General features: G+C 45.0%; 2 protein-coding genes across 21 annotated transcripts in view; one reads left to right on the top strand and one right to left on the bottom strand.

Moving 5' to 3' along the window:
* Positions 1–2,186, bottom strand: part of LOC105662166 (uncharacterized) — a 36,199-nt gene extending 34,013 nt beyond the window's left edge. For 2 of the 9 annotated variants that reach the window (XM_076529242.1, XM_076529243.1), the window contains exon 1: positions 788–2,171. Coding sequence is in view for 1 of the 9 variants with exons in the window: in XM_012282687.2 (XP_012138077.2) it covers positions 788–958 (171 nt within the window). In the remaining 8 variants the exon portion in view is untranslated. Of the gene's footprint in view, positions 1–787 lie in introns of all 9 variants that reach the window. The other 7 variants (XR_013037382.1, XR_013037381.1, XR_013037379.1 and 4 more) reach the window with 7 other exon arrangements.
* sog (chordin short gastrulation) overlaps positions 1–15,437 on the top strand; it is a 141,678-nt gene that overhangs the window by 119,090 nt on the left and 7,151 nt on the right. For 11 of the 12 annotated variants that reach the window (XM_076529209.1, XM_076529207.1, XM_076529205.1 and 8 more), the window contains 4 exons: positions 4,057–4,122; positions 4,391–6,160; positions 7,225–7,376; positions 8,819–9,145. In XM_076529209.1, coding sequence (XP_076385324.1) covers positions 4,057–4,122; positions 4,391–6,160; positions 7,225–7,376; positions 8,819–9,145 — 2,315 coding nt within the window. The remainder of the gene's footprint in view (positions 1–4,056; positions 4,123–4,390; positions 6,161–7,224; positions 7,377–8,818; positions 9,146–15,437) is intronic. The other variant, XM_076529212.1, reaches the window with a different exon arrangement.

Here is a 15,437-nt window from a genome sequence, read left to right as displayed (position 1 = left end):
TCGGTAAAACGTACCGCGTGAATACCATTAAACGACCGTAAGGTGCTTGCTAATCACGCCGAGCCGTCGTAAAAACACGAATATACGCCTTTCGATTTTCGACGGGGAAACGACTATGTTTCGTGTTAATGAAATTTGCATCGATTGTGTTTCGCGTATGTATTTTTACTTAACCGTCCCGGAGAATAAACACGGCGATCATCGATAAATTTGCTCGGCACTTTGTGCATCGATAACTGGTGCAGGAAATACCGTTACACGAGCAAATTTATGACGCTATTTGCCGCGGAACGTATTTGGCAACAACTGTTCTGGACACGAACGTCGATGATTGCACGTGCGTGTCGAGGCTGACGTAATTCGTCAGAGAACCGAGCTTTTTGGAGCTTAATGCTGAGAGGTGTCGGAAACGAGGCGCCACGTAGAGCGTAGTAAATCTTGCGACTTTCAGATATGGTACTTTGGAAACTTGCAAACTGAAAGATGCAAGACTACTCTGTACTACTTACAGAGACTACGTCTTTCCGTATCTGCTATTGAAACGTTCCTAGCAACGCAGAATGAGTCAACGCATTATCGGATTAATAGATTCTACTGATATGTTTATTGAAAACATTGCCTATTAGTTTGTCTACAATTGTATCTACGTATGTTACGAAGAAAATACGATCTATTTGCGCGTGTTGTGGACAAGGTAGGCAACTTTACGGTAATAAGTTTTTTACGGAACGTAAAAGAAATAACTTCCTGTTGATCAAGGAATCAGTTGAATAAAGAGGTGACTTACCGACGTAGTAAAAAGTTGACAGCGCCATCTAGCGTTTGGGGTTTTGGGGCTGCTGGTGGTAGCAGAATCGCAGGAAAGCGAAGAGGTATCCGGAATATCAGGTCTCCCGCGCAGCAGCGAGCATGTACAGACTTGCACGACCTCTCCAATATGGCGACGCACTGAACACATGAAATTAATGGCACGATACTATTCACTACACTTTTTCTATTAACAATTTATGCACTTTTATGGTCAGACAATGATCTAATCTTCATGAACTATTTTCTCATGCACTGTTTGTTAAGATTTTATTTCGAAATAATTAATCACTAACACACGAAAAAAAATAAAATTACTGCCTATAGATTATAATTAATTATTCGATTCCCGTATAAAATTTATGCACCTTTATAACTTAAAAATAATCTCTGAGTTATAATCTATCACTTCACGTAACATATGTTAAGATTTTCGTTACACGTAATTAATTATTAACTGTCACTCGCAAGCACGCTACCGGTACGACTACGACCGTGTCTATCTACGACTGTACCATGCGTCAAAAATCTGTCGGTAAGTACTAAATTTTGATCAGCGCCATCTAGCGGAATTTTCCCGAAGCTTGCTCCTGGTAGCAGGATCTCAGGAAGGCGAAGAGGTATCCGGAATATCAGGAGATCTCTCGCGCAGCAGCGTGCATGCACAGACTTGCGTCACAAATCCAATATGGCGGCTCACTGAACACATGGAATTAATGACACGACACTATTCACTACACTTTTTCTATTAACAGTTTATGCACTTTTATGGTCAAACAATGATCTAATCTTCATGAACTATTCTCTCATGCACTGTTTGCTAAGATTTTATTTCGAAATAATTAATCACTTACACACGAAAAAAAATAAAATTACTGCCTATAGATTATAATTAATTATTCCATTCCCGTATAAAATTTATGCACCTTTGTAATTTAAAAATAATCTCTGAGTTATAATCTATCACTTCACGTAACATATGCTAAGATTTTCGTTATACGTAATTAATTATAAACTGTCACTCGCAAGCACGCTACCGGTACGACTACGACCGTGTCTATCTACGACTGTACCATGCGTCAAAAATCTGTCGGTAAGTACTAAATTTTGATCAGCGCCATCTAGCGGAATTTTCCCGAAGCTTGCTCCTGGTAGCAGGATCGCAGGAAAGCGAGGAGGTATCCGGAGTAGTAAGAGGTTTCTCGCGCAAATCCGCGCATGCGCAGTAGGCCCAGACTCCCGCCACTTATCCAAGATGGCGTCTCTCTAAATAGATCGAAACAATGATTTACATTAATTAATTACTTGTCTTCCAGATATAATTTCCACACTTTCTTAATTATCAAATACACTTTGAATTTTTCTTAACATTTCTATATAAAATTCATTAATAAAATCTGGCAGTAATATTTTACCTATAAATAAATATTAATAATTAATTGTCTTCGAATAAAATCTTAACAAATGTTGCATCAAAAATTACATAATAAATCAGAGATTAATTTTTAATTACGAAAGTGCATAAATTATATTTGAGAAAGGAAAAATTGATGGTTATAGATCACTAATGTTTGTCGATTAGTAGTCCGCCATTTTGGAAGAGGTAGCGCCAACCCCCCCTCTACCGCGCATGCGCAAGTTTGCGCGGGAAACCTCTTACTACTTCGGATACCTCCTCGCTTTCCTGCTATCCGGCTACCAGGAGCAAGCTTTGGGAAACTTCCGCTAGATGGCGCTGATCAAATTTTTATTTTTACCGACCGTATTTTAGAAATACGCTGCCCCTAATGATAGACTACCCGGTATACGTCAAGGAGAAGTAGGAATTATACTTTGTTGCGCGCGTTGCTTCTTTATAACACATTGTACCGTGAAGATTCTTAATAATTAACTGCTTTCATTTACATCATATTTTTTCCTGTTTACCCACTATAATAAATAATGAATCACAGATCATTCTTCGGTAATAAAATTGCATAAATTGTACCAAGAGAACGGGGGTAATTAATGATTCCTCGCCATTAATTTCATTTATTATCCTTGCGGCGCGCGCGAGACGCCTCGGTATTCCGCGTGGTGGTGTATCGATTATAAGGCGGCACCGAATGGCTCGCGAGTCGAACATAAAACAAAAATAACCACCGGTCGACCGAAGAAGGAACGACCGGAGAAAAGGCGAGAAAGAACGAGAGGAGGAAAGGAGAGAAAGGCAGAGGCTCATTCAGTCGCGATGCGTGTACGAAGCATAAAAAATGAGCGGAGGGTAGGAAAAGAGGCGGCTGGCGCCAACCACCGCTACTTCGAATGTTGCTTTTATGGCACATACCGCACCGGTCCAGCCGCACGGTTACGTTAATTGGCATACGTACTGTACGAGCCAGTGACACCGACCAATAGCCTCGGAACATTGCTGTCGTTTCACCTTTCTACCCGACGTTTCTACCTCTTAACCTCTAGATTTACGACCCAACATACCTTTGTGACTTTCGCGTTGTTCCGTCGGTATTCATTTTTCTAATTGTCTATGAACTTTCCTTCCCCGTACGGTTTTAACGAAAGCCTTTCCTGGGAGTACTCGCGGGAGAAATTCACCTGTCAGGGTATTACTATACTCAAGAATTTAGAGACCATTAGAAATCAGGATCCAGACGATGTTCAGACTTAGGTAGACTTCGAGAGAAGCAGGAGGATTTAGAAATTCAAAGGAGTTTGAGAGGAGCCTTGGGACTGGAGACCACTTTAGGAACATCTTAGGTTCAGTTTAGGAACATCTAAACATTAGGTTCAGTTTAAGAACTAGAGGAGAATTAATACAATAGGAAGAACCGGATCTAAAAATGTTCTGAGTGTCTTACTGAAGTCCAAATATAGAACCTAGAACTTCTCGTCCAATTCCATCAAAAATGATATAAATCCCAGACTCCACAAACTTTAGAGACGCCCCTGGCGTTACTGTATCCACTCGATCGTTTCAGCGACAAGATTCGACTGGCGTTATGCCGCGTGACATAAAACATCGACGTATATCACTGCTCCTTCGGAAGCGTACTTTAACGAGAAATTTCTCGCCGGCAACGGTGGCGCTCGCCGCCATTTTACGAGGCGATAAAACGATTTTTTGCAGTCATGCTTATATTTCACAAAATAGAAATCGTCGGAGATTTCTTCAACTTACAGCTGGGAGATGTAGCTTGTAATTTAATGAAATAAGTAAGGATAAATGTTATTTGCATGTTTGTTGTGTTTCAGGTACGGACATAGTGCAGGATCTGCCAGCGCAGCTGTCGTCGGAGGAAGAGGAACGAAGTCTGAAACGTAATTTAGTTATTATTGACGTAATTAGGGCTGGGTTCCTAACTTTACTCATTGTTGGGTTCATGTACGACTAAGTGGATTTTCAAAAATTGAAAAATTAGTAACTTTGAAAATATTTTTCATAGCGTGTAAAGTGTAGTGTCCTACACACTGCTATCCTGTAAAGTATCGCTCCTTTCAGTGCGAGATCCACCTTAGTCTCCCTAATTACGTCACTACAATGATCTCACTCGTTCGATACTCACCTCTTCCATCACTTTTCCCACAGATTTCGGAACCCTGTTAACTGGCAGAACATCTCAGGTCCTCCGTCGCGACGAGCCCAGCCCAACATCCCTCTACAACAGCGCCTACAACTACGTGGCTACCGGGCGTTTCACTTTCCACCGCAAGAACCTCTACTACTCGTTCTACCTATCGACAACAACTCCCCGACCGAGGAGCATACAATTCGTAGACGGTTCAGGGAGCATCCTAGAAGAGCAGATAATTGACCCAATCGGCGGGGTGTATCAAAACGCAACGGGTAAACTGTGCGGTGTTTGGCGAAGGGTTCCTCGGGACTACAGGAAATTACTTCGGGAGGAGCGTCTACACGTGTCGTTCATATGGGAGCCGTCGTCCACCCTGACCGGACAATTGTCCCGTTACCGTGCCTTGTCCACCGAGCAGTACTCCTCGTTACTGGAGCCCACGATGGGCGTAGACCGGTCTCTGATGTCTGGCGCAGGGGCCACAGCCATAGTTTCGGCGTCGTCGGCTTCGGCGCCATCGATCCACGTGTCCCTGGTGTTCAACGGAGTGTTCCTGCCTAACGACGTGCTCGAGGTGCCCCTGATCGTTCAGTTAGAGCACGTGGAGAAGGACTACGTGGTGCTGCGAGAGGAGATCGTGGTGAAGAAGCCGTCGAACGAGCTGAACTTCGGGGAGGTCCGTAGCGCGTTGTCTGGAGCGGACCTGCGTCTGCTGACGCGCGGCAAGTTGTCCATCAGCATAATGTCCAAGAAGGATCCGCAGGCGATAAGATTGGCGGGCATGGTTGGTCCCAGAGCCACCTGCGACATGTATCAGACGTTGCTGTTGTCGGAGACGCCTTCAGCGGCGTCAGGGCTCGCCTGGGCTTTCTTGGACCGCGCTGGATCGTTACGGTACGGAGTTCAGTTGATCGGACTCGAGGAAGAGAGTCCCCTGGTGACCCTGGTGGACGAGGGGGGCAAACGTCGCACGGAACTCGAAGATCTGACTCCTGCTTTGGTTGACGGGCTCGCGAACGGGTCCCTGGATCGCCCAGGACCGCGTCTCCTGGAGCCCCTCTTCAACGGCGAGCTGTCCGTCGTGGCAGCCTCCCATATGGGCTCCATGTTGCGTGGTCGCCTCTATCAGAGACCAGTGGCGGACGCCAGGGACACCACAGCGCCAGTGTTGCTTCGAAGATTGTCTCAGGAACCCGTTCATCCCGGTCCCGTTGGACTGGTCTGGATAGCCGTGGACCTCGATTGCTCCCTCCACTATGAATTAGAGATCGCTGGCTTCCCGCAGGCACCGGCAACCGCCAACACCGAACCACGGACCTTCAGGCTCTATCTGGAGACCATGCCTCTTCTAGCCCAGGGTGCACCAGTCGCTCGGAGACTCCTGGAGGAGTTCACCGGCTATGTACTCGAAGGGTCAGTCACGGGACTCTCGCCTGTGGAGCTGTACAGAATCGAATCCGGTATCGGGTTCCTGGAGGTGACCGATAAGCAGGCCGAGAGGATCCTGAAGGCTCCCTTCAAGGCCAGAGCGCCTCTCAACTGCTTACCCCATTACACGAACAACGACGTTGCGTCTGTGGTAGCGTACGAGACGGGTGCCTGTTTCCACGAGACCAGATTCTACGAGGAGGGCACCCAGTGGACCTCCAGCACGGACCCGTGTTCCATGTGCCATTGCTATCGTGGACTGGCACAGTGCGACCCTGTGCCCTGTCCTGCACTCACCTGCGCGCAGGGCAAGCAACTGAAGCCTGCTGTTGGCCACTGCTGCCCGATTTGTGCGGGTAGGTTACTTTAGAAATGTCCACTTAGCGGCACAGCACCTGAACAGATGCACTTCGATTCGTGTTAATAATGTACGCGAGTATATAGGTCATTTGTAAAGTGTTTGTAACTGCGAGAGTGTATCCGAAGTTAATCTTCTACCGTTCAGTTGCTGCGATGCTAAGTGGACAACTATTAGCATGTAATCTTTCAGCATACTTTTCTAGTTTCGACGAATGCGATCGTTAAGACGCGCTACCGTGTACTGAATCGACTGACGGATTAATTACCGTTCGTTTTCTCGAGAAATCGATAAATCGGACTTAACCCAGACGTGTCCGTCTACGGTTGATTAAATCCGCTTAGCCGTGACACGCTTCATGAAAGTAATCGCGTAGAATTAGTTACGCCTATCTACGACCCGTCTGCGTTACACGAACGTTTATCAATCACGATGTACACGGTGTTACTTTACAATGTGTCAGCCGGCATAAATGTCTGGTTTATCTGTCGCGTAATATTTTACCCGGTCGATCGAGGACTAATATCCTGTTAGTTGCGTCGAGAGATGGTAAATCTAGTCCTTGGAAACGTATGTCCCGTTCATCGTCCGTCTAATCGATCAGACAAATTATAGGTTGTTTTTATTCGCGGAGTTCGAGCAATAAAGACGTATCGGATGTGTCGGGAAAAAGTCCCCGAACGTGGTCGAGCCATCGCGCCGATCCGTCATCTTCTTCAGCTACGTCGATGTTCGATCGTATCTAATTAAATCTGTCGTGTTTCCATCGTCCGGTTCCACTATTTGTTGCGTTATTTAGTCGCGTTACCAGACTCCCGTCCCCGCGATGCTGCTCTACCGGATCCAGTTAGCGGAATTAATTTCAAATTAATGCGCCAACGTCCTGTATATTGCCACTGGAGGCATCGGTTTGTCAATCTTACAAATATTTTCTTACGTGATACGATGTCGAATTACACCCACAGATATTTGAATTTCATTCAGATTTCGGATAATGGACTTTTGTTACGTTAGAGAGGTGTACGCGATGAATATTTTTCTAATCGAATCATTTCTACTTAGGTCCTGGGATGAACGTAAACGGGACCGGGAAGAACGTCAGCTCGATAACGAGAGGATGCATCCTGGCCGGTCAGTTCCACCTACCAGGAGCGTCCTGGCACCCATACTTGCCACCTGTTGGATTCGACACGTGTGCAGTCTGCACGTGCGACGTAAGTTTCCTCTTAACACCCTACAAAACACATTGAAGAACGGAAGATACGAGCTTGAACCCCAATCTGCGAAGAACCCCTCTGCGAATCGCATCCTTTCGAACGTTTAAGCGCCACAAGGTTGTATAAAATGCAATCTTTACCCGGCGATTTCGTCCACATTAGCATGCATATTATGGAAGGTAGGGTTTTTTCATTTTGCCAGAAGATAGCATCGTAAGTTAGCCGTGGACGGCAGGATAACCGGTGACTGACGCAAATCCCTGCATTTTAACCTGAGGTCGAGTTTCGAAACATCGGAATTCAAATCGTTGCGGCGGATAAAGTTCTGAGACGCTAGGCACTCGGAGACGGTTCGTTGGCAACTCGAATTCCAAGCGTGCATGACTTTTTCCAGATTCTTTGTTTACCTCTTTACCATACGTTCACTTCGCCGTGGCGAGTTTCGTAACGATCGCAGGCCACCATCAACGCGATCCTGCGACATGTACGTGTGCCCGTACACACGAATGTACCTATATTATAATGCGTTGTATATCGAGACAACGTTGTACACGAGTGGAAGGCTCCCCGACGATGAAAAATTCAAGCAGACAGACAGACACACGACGCGAGGGTTCGTTGCGCCAGAAGAATGCGGTTGCTCTCTGCCGAGTCATGAAAGAGCACGGCGCACGGCTGATCGGTGACAGGCCTTTCTAAATATATTATAAGTAAATTGTTTGAAGTCATGCTTGAAACGCGTCGAACGAAGTCCTCCATTAAGCGCGATAACAGCATCCTTTTGATCCGTCGCTTTGTCACCTTGATTGCTCTGAATCTGGAGGCAGATAGGACCATATGGAGACTCTTAGGCTAATCACAGTACCCTTTACCCGTTATCACTGTTTGGAGTGTGCGAAGGTCTGATAATTCATCTTGTCGATCCTCGAACGCGTAAATGATCGTGTTAACACGTTCGAGCCCACTTGAGTACACACGGACGAAGTGGTGAAACATCTCGAGCATGAAATTCGATCTTAATGATACGAAACGCAAAGGTTTTGTACATTAGTTTTATGCAATGTGTGGAAGATCCTGAAGCAAGATACAGTATGGAATTCTAAACATTAAATATTTAAAAGTATTACTATCTATTTTTGCTTAGCCGTCCCAGCTGAACTTTATCTGCAACCCTCGTATTAACACGTTCGGCTCCACGGAAGCAAATGTGCGCATATCAGACTAGATTCGAGATCTAATCTCTCAGATACAAACCGCAATTACCGTGAAACCCATTAGCACCGACCGGTGTCATATTTGTAGGCAATTTCGAGTGTCGCAAAATTAATCGCTGCATAATATTCTAACGCACGAAGTAATTACGAATAGTTGGCGAAACTTACAAAGTCATATGAACGCAGCATTAAAATTATCGACTAAAGATCCCATTTATCTTGTAGCCCGTCACGCTGGAGGTAAAATGTCCACGAGTGCAGTGCCCGCCATTAGACTGCGACGAGAAGATCGCCTTCAGACCGAGCAAGAAGGCCTGTTGCAGGCAATGTCCGGCGACGACGCCCAGCACGGCGAACGTCGGCGTTCAGGGTGGTGACACCACGCGTTTACCTCGAGACCAAGCGATACCGACGGTCAAACGCACCCCCGAAGAGATCCTCGCTGCCGGTGGTTGCAAGTATCCTCTGGGTGGACCTTACGAGAACGGGATGGAGTGGCATCCTCGCGTTCACTCGCATGGGGAGATGAAGTGCGTCAAGTGCAGGTGCAAGGTGAGATATATTTTTATTTTTATATTCTTTCGAGGCTGATGCATTTACGGGTTAGAGATTAATGGCACTCGTGTTTAATTCTACCTGGTTGCACGATAGGATTGTGTAAAGGTAGGTATGTGTAGAGGTAGAAGTGTGGATGTGTAGAGGAGATCTATAGATGTGGAGACGTAATGTGGGTGTCAGATGTGGGTGGAGATCTAGGAATGTAGGTGTCAAGATTCGTAGCGATCGGGGAGTTTAGGGATTCGAGGATGTAGAGATCTGTGGATGCGAGGATTTGGGGACGCGGAGATCTAGGGATGTAGGTGTCAAGATTCGTAGCGATCGGGGAGATTAGGGATTCGAGGATGTAGAGATCTGTGGATGCGAGGATTTGGGGACGCGGAGATCTAGGGATGTAGGTGTCAAGATTCGTAGCGATCGGGGAGTTTAGGGATTCGAGGATGTAGAGATCTGTGGATGTGAGGATTTGGGGACGCGGAGATCTAGGGATGTAGGTGTCAAGATTCGTAGCGATCGGGGAGATTAGGGATTAGGGGATGTAGAGATCTGTGGATGTGAGGATTTGGGGACGCGGAGATCTAGGGATGTAGGTGTCAAGATTCGTAACGATCGGGGAGTTTAGGGATTCGAGGATGTAGAGATCTGTGGATGTGAGGATTTGGGGACGCGGAGGTCTAGGGATGTAGGTGTCAAGATTCGTAACGATCGGGGAGTTTAGGGATTCGAGGATGTAGAGATCTGTGGATGCGAGGATTTGGGGACGCGGAGATCTAGGGATGCAGGTGTCAAGATTCGTAGCGATCGGGGAGTTTAGGGATTAGGGGATGTAGAGATCTGTGGATGTGAGGATTTGGGGACGCGGAGATCTAGGGATGTAGGTGTCAAGATTCGTAGCGATCGGGGAGTTTAGGGATTCGAGGATGTAGAGATCTGTGGATGTGAGGATTTGGGGACGCGGAGATCTAGGGATGTGGGTATCAATACTGGTAGAGGTTTGGGAACATAGTGATCTGGGAATTTAGCAATTAGGGGATGTAGAGATCTATGGATGCAAGGATTTCGGCACGTGGAGATTTAGGGTTATAGTTGTCCCCTAGTGGGTATGTGTGATTCACATGGATCTGGGAATTTAGAGAAGTAGATAGATACCTATGGATGTAAAGATTTGAAGACGTGGTCTAAAGACATAGAGGTCTGAGAACATAAAAATTTAAAGATGTAAGGAAGCATGAACATAGGAATCTACCTGACTACTTATAGATATAGAAACCTAGTAAAAATTTATTATAAATTACTAACTACCTTCAAACAATAATGCTCCACTAAATATCTACACTGTCTATCGCTGCAATATCCACATACATATTAATGTACGATGCCAATCCGCATGATAATATATGATGCCAACGATATCCACATACATGATAATATATGATACCAATGACATCCACATACATGATAATATACGATACCAATGACATCACATACATTCCCAGCTCTAACAATACCTAACTCCACAAAAGATCAAAAAATGATGAGAAAAGAATGTTTACCCTTGAGATGGTCCAGTAGCTGAACGCAGAACAAACACAGGGTAACCAGCACTGCTATAGATGGCGGAACGATATTGAGTAATATCGTTGCTATGATTAATTGCGATTGGCTTCTGTGCGTTCGAAGCGGACAGGCTGTTGCAATTGATTAAAGACTTGGACGTAATGTCGCTTGATAAAAATGCTGGGCGCGATATGTAAACATATTTCAGTCGGGTCGTGGTGAGTTTTGTGTTTCAATCATTCTTACGGGCCGATCTAGCGTGACTGATTATGCATAAATATTCGCAATCAACGCCTCGTATCTTACGAACGTCAGCCTTCGACTAATCACTTTTGAATATACTGACCGAACGATACGCACTTTATGCATTTTTACAACGCATGCTCAGAAGAGCAACGTTATTGCAAATATTAATATTGCGAGAGTGTATGAATATGTGGAGGGAAGACATATCAGAAGGGGTAGTTCAACATTTTTGTGGATGTCTAAGTTGATGTTTAGATACATGGATCTAAACTGAAGGAGCAGTTCGAAATTTTTGTATAATTAAATGTCTACTTTGATCTTCGAATACATGGATGCATAGATGGCTAGGTAGATAATAACTAGTTTAATATCTGTGTCTCTAGGTTCCCACATCCTCAAGTTCCTACGTCTCCAAATCCTTACATCTTCAAATCCTTACGTCTCCATATCTCTACGTCCCTCAATTCCATACGTCCCCAAATCTCTACGTTTCCAAATCCTTACGTCTCGATATCTCCACGCCTCCCAATTCCCTACGTCCCCAAAATCCCACGTCTCCAAATCCCTACGTCCTCAAACTCCTACATTCCCAAATTCTCACGTCCCCAAATTCTCACGTCTCCAAATTCTCACATCCCCCAATTCCCACGTCCCCAAATCCCTACATAACCAAATTCTCACATCCCCAAATTCCTACGTCTCCAAATCCCTACGTCCTGAAACTCCTACATTCCCAAATTCGTACATCCCCAAATTCTCACGTCCCCAAATTCTCACGTCCCCAAATTCTCACGTCCCCAAATTCTCACATCCCCAAATTCCTACATAACCCAAATTGTCACGCCCCCAAATTCTCACATCCCCAAATACTTACTATTCCAAATACTTACTACTCCAAATACTTACTACTCCAAATCCCTAAATTCTCAAACTCCACCTCCACATCTCCACACCCCTACATCCCCACATCGACAAACCCTTCCATCCTCTATTCATCTATCCCCATCTTCCTTCCCTAGTTCCCCACATTCTCCAAATTATCCTCTACGACGTAAATGTCCACAGTAAATTGTTGGTGATCGTACGCAAGTTTTTTTGATCAGTGGCGCGCAATAAGCGAAGATGAGATCGTGTCGGCACTTGAAAGCCCCGTTCCAGGATCGAGACGATTTTGCAGTGAAGATTGGCACTCCACGAGCGGAATGCGAATGGTTTGTGATCGGAGGTAGCAAATCGCCGCGGAGAGCAAATTTCGGAAGATTACGGTTGGAGGGGAGCGATCGTTCTAGCCGGAGATGCGAGAACATCGGTGCAATTTGTGGTCGTAGGAAGATTAGCGCGACTCGCGGTCGCGTAAATTGCCTTTATGAGACAATCGCCGCGATTTCGCGCCGATACAAATCGAGGGATCGAATTAGAGTGAGCCGTGAACGCGTGATTTGTGAAAATGCACGGGTATGTGCGTTGCGTTCGTACAATTCATGTGATTCGTGAGTGCGACAGTTGCGTTTACAGATTGAATTGTGGGATGTCGTTTGGACATGTGGACATAGGAACTCTTTTGACGATGAAATTCTACAGACGTTATTAGTTACAATTATGGTACTTGACATAAGAATATACACTACTGTCCATAAGTATCCGGACACTTGGTTTCGTTACATAAAACATAGTTGAACTTTGTACGAAAGGTATTTAGGGTTATCGTATCATTTGTAATAATTATTATTATCTTTTTCGAGGTGTCATAACGCAATAGAATTAATTTTTAAGTACAAATTATACAATGAAAGTGTGAAAGTAAAATTCATGTCCAGAAGTCAAAGTCCAAATTTGTGAATCTAATGAAACACTTTCGATTCTAAAAAAAATTTTCATTTCTACTGTGTTTCATGTCTATGGTGCAGAACGTATTCAGAGGGTTCTTCGATATGTTTCAAGTGTTTGTAAACTGTTGGTAGATGTTTAGGTTCCCTCAATGAAGATAAGAATGGAGGTAACGCTACGCACTCGACAGTTTCGGTTTAGTTCGTCTGTAGCTTCTTTTCCATCGAGATATGAGTTCCAAACGAGAATTATCAAACGAAAAACGTTCCAGTATTCTGACCTTCGCAGAAAAGAATCGATTTTAGTTACTGTTGCAGATACTTGAATAACTTTCATGCAACGCGAGTGCATATTTCGCTTGTGTCCGGATACTTATGGACGGTAGTGTATGTACATTAAAATTAGAATATGTAGAATTGAAATAACGTCGAATCATAGGGTTTACACTTAAATAAAACATTGTCTTGTTAAATTAAATATGATAGAAAGTTATACAATTTCAAGTTGGAATTATCCTTACAATATTTACAGGCTTGAAAATATTATCTTGAGTCAACCAGATTAAATTAACTCCGTGTCAAAATCATAGGAGTACAACTTCCAAAGTAACACTTGTTAGCAACAAAACTAATTGTACTACTATCAACTGCACTTCAAAGCGCCACGATATACAAACAAAGTTCATAGCCAATTTAACGATGCCTGTACCAGCAGTTCCTTATAGTCTCGTTGGCAATATAACGAGAGCCTACTGTACCTCGATTTTAACGAAGATGAAAGGAACACCGTACATCAGTCGTATTCGCCGTGTTTATAAGATGTCCAGCACGAGTCAGCGGCCTTATTAATTGATCCGAGCCCGGACAAAATTAGTCGCAAACGTTGTAGCCAGGAGGGAATTTATGATTTGCAGAGGCGTACAAGACGATAAGACGAGATTCGCGGTACCGCGGTTCTGTTACGGCGACAGAAATAGTGATGCAGCTTGCAGTCGTGCCAATTGCGAACGGGAAGAGTGTCAGGACACGGTGGCCATTTAACACGAGTTCCCGGCGATAAGGACATCGATGCTACGTTACGAGGCAACAAATTTACGCCGATCGAAAAAGAAAATATCGACGGTCATACGTTACCAGGGCCCCGATTGGAAAGCCTCGAACGTAATAATACGTTTCTTGTGGCATTGTGCGCACGTATTAAACGACCGGCATCGAACGCGTACCGTTCAGAACTAGTAGCACGAGATCGTCACGGTACTTTACTCGGCGAACGCGACAATTTCCGGTTTACACGATCGCTCTTAACCCCTCATCAGCCGCATTCCGCTCGTGCTTCAAGTTGCTGCCCGACACGATCCGCGACACACGGCTATTTACTATCTTTTCCACCTATTCCGCGATCTCTGCGTTTCTCACCTTCTGGAGCTAAGAAATTTCTAGATATTGGAGGACTTGGCGTTTGCAAGCTTGGGAATTGGGTGGCGTGAAAATTTGGGAAGTTGAGATTTTGGGAGTTTGAAGATTCGGGGTCGTAGGAATTTTGGGATGTAGAAGTTTCGGGACGTAGGAGTTTGGAGACGTAGGAATTTCGGGACGTGGGAATTTCGGGGCGTTGGAATTTCGGGACGTAGGAATTTCAGCGCGTAGAAATTTTGAGACGTGGGAATTTCGGGGCGTTGGAATTTCGGAACGCTGGAATTTGACGCGTTGGAATTGCGGAGAGCTGGGATTTCGGCGCGTTGGAATTTCGGAACGTGGGAGTTTCGGGGCGTTGGAATTTCAAAGCGCTGGAATTTCGGCACGTTGGAATTTGGGGGCGTTGGAATTTCGGAGCGTTGGAATTTCGGAGGGCTGGAATTTCGGCGCGTTGAAATTTCGGGGCGTTGGAATTTCGGAACGTGGGAGTTTCGGGGCGTTGGAATTTCGAAGCACTGGAGTTTCGGCGCGTTGGAATTTCGGGGCGTTGGAATTTCGGAGCGCTGGAGTTTCGGCGCGTTGGAATTTCGGGGCGTTGGAATTTCGGAGCGCTGGAGTTTCGGCGCGTTGGAATTTCGGGACGTAAGAGTTTGGGCATGTGGGAATTTCGGGGCGTTGCAATTCCGAAGCGTTGGAATTTTGGGGCTTTGGAATTTCAGGGCGGTCGAATTTCGGGGCGTTGGAATTTCGGGACGTAGGAGTTTCGGCCCGTGGAAATTTCGGGGCGTTGGAATTTCGGGACGTAAGAATTTCGAGACGTAAGAATTTCGGGACGTAAGAATTTCGGCGCGTTGGAATTTCGGCACATTGAAATTTTCAAACGTAAAGGATTCAGAATTCGCAAAATCTTGCATCATAGAAATATGCGAAACTTAAAAATCTACAAGTTTAAAAATTTCAATATCCCTCGATAGTCCCAACCCAAACAGAAATAAAAAAAAATTGCATATTGAATAAACCTTCAAAGTGCAATTAGTAAAAATCGTCCATCAAAGAGCCGGAGAAAACCCAAAAAAGGGCAAGGCGAGACATTTTCATTATAATACGAAGGTCTATTCGAAAAAAAAAGTTGGCTCGCGACTTGATTTACTTTTGCTTGTTGGTCGCGTACGTACACGCTCGTTAGAATGGTGGCATAGCCTCGTTGCGATATCCAGACACGGCCACGACGAGAGACCTTT

This window comes from Megachile rotundata, chromosome 3 (genome assembly GCF_050947335.1).
Source record: "Megachile rotundata isolate GNS110a chromosome 3, iyMegRotu1, whole genome shotgun sequence".
Lineage (NCBI taxonomy): Eukaryota > Metazoa > Arthropoda > Insecta > Hymenoptera > Megachilidae > Megachile > Megachile rotundata.
Note: the sequence above shows the minus strand (reverse complement) of the source record. Positions and strands in the feature narration are given on the sequence as shown.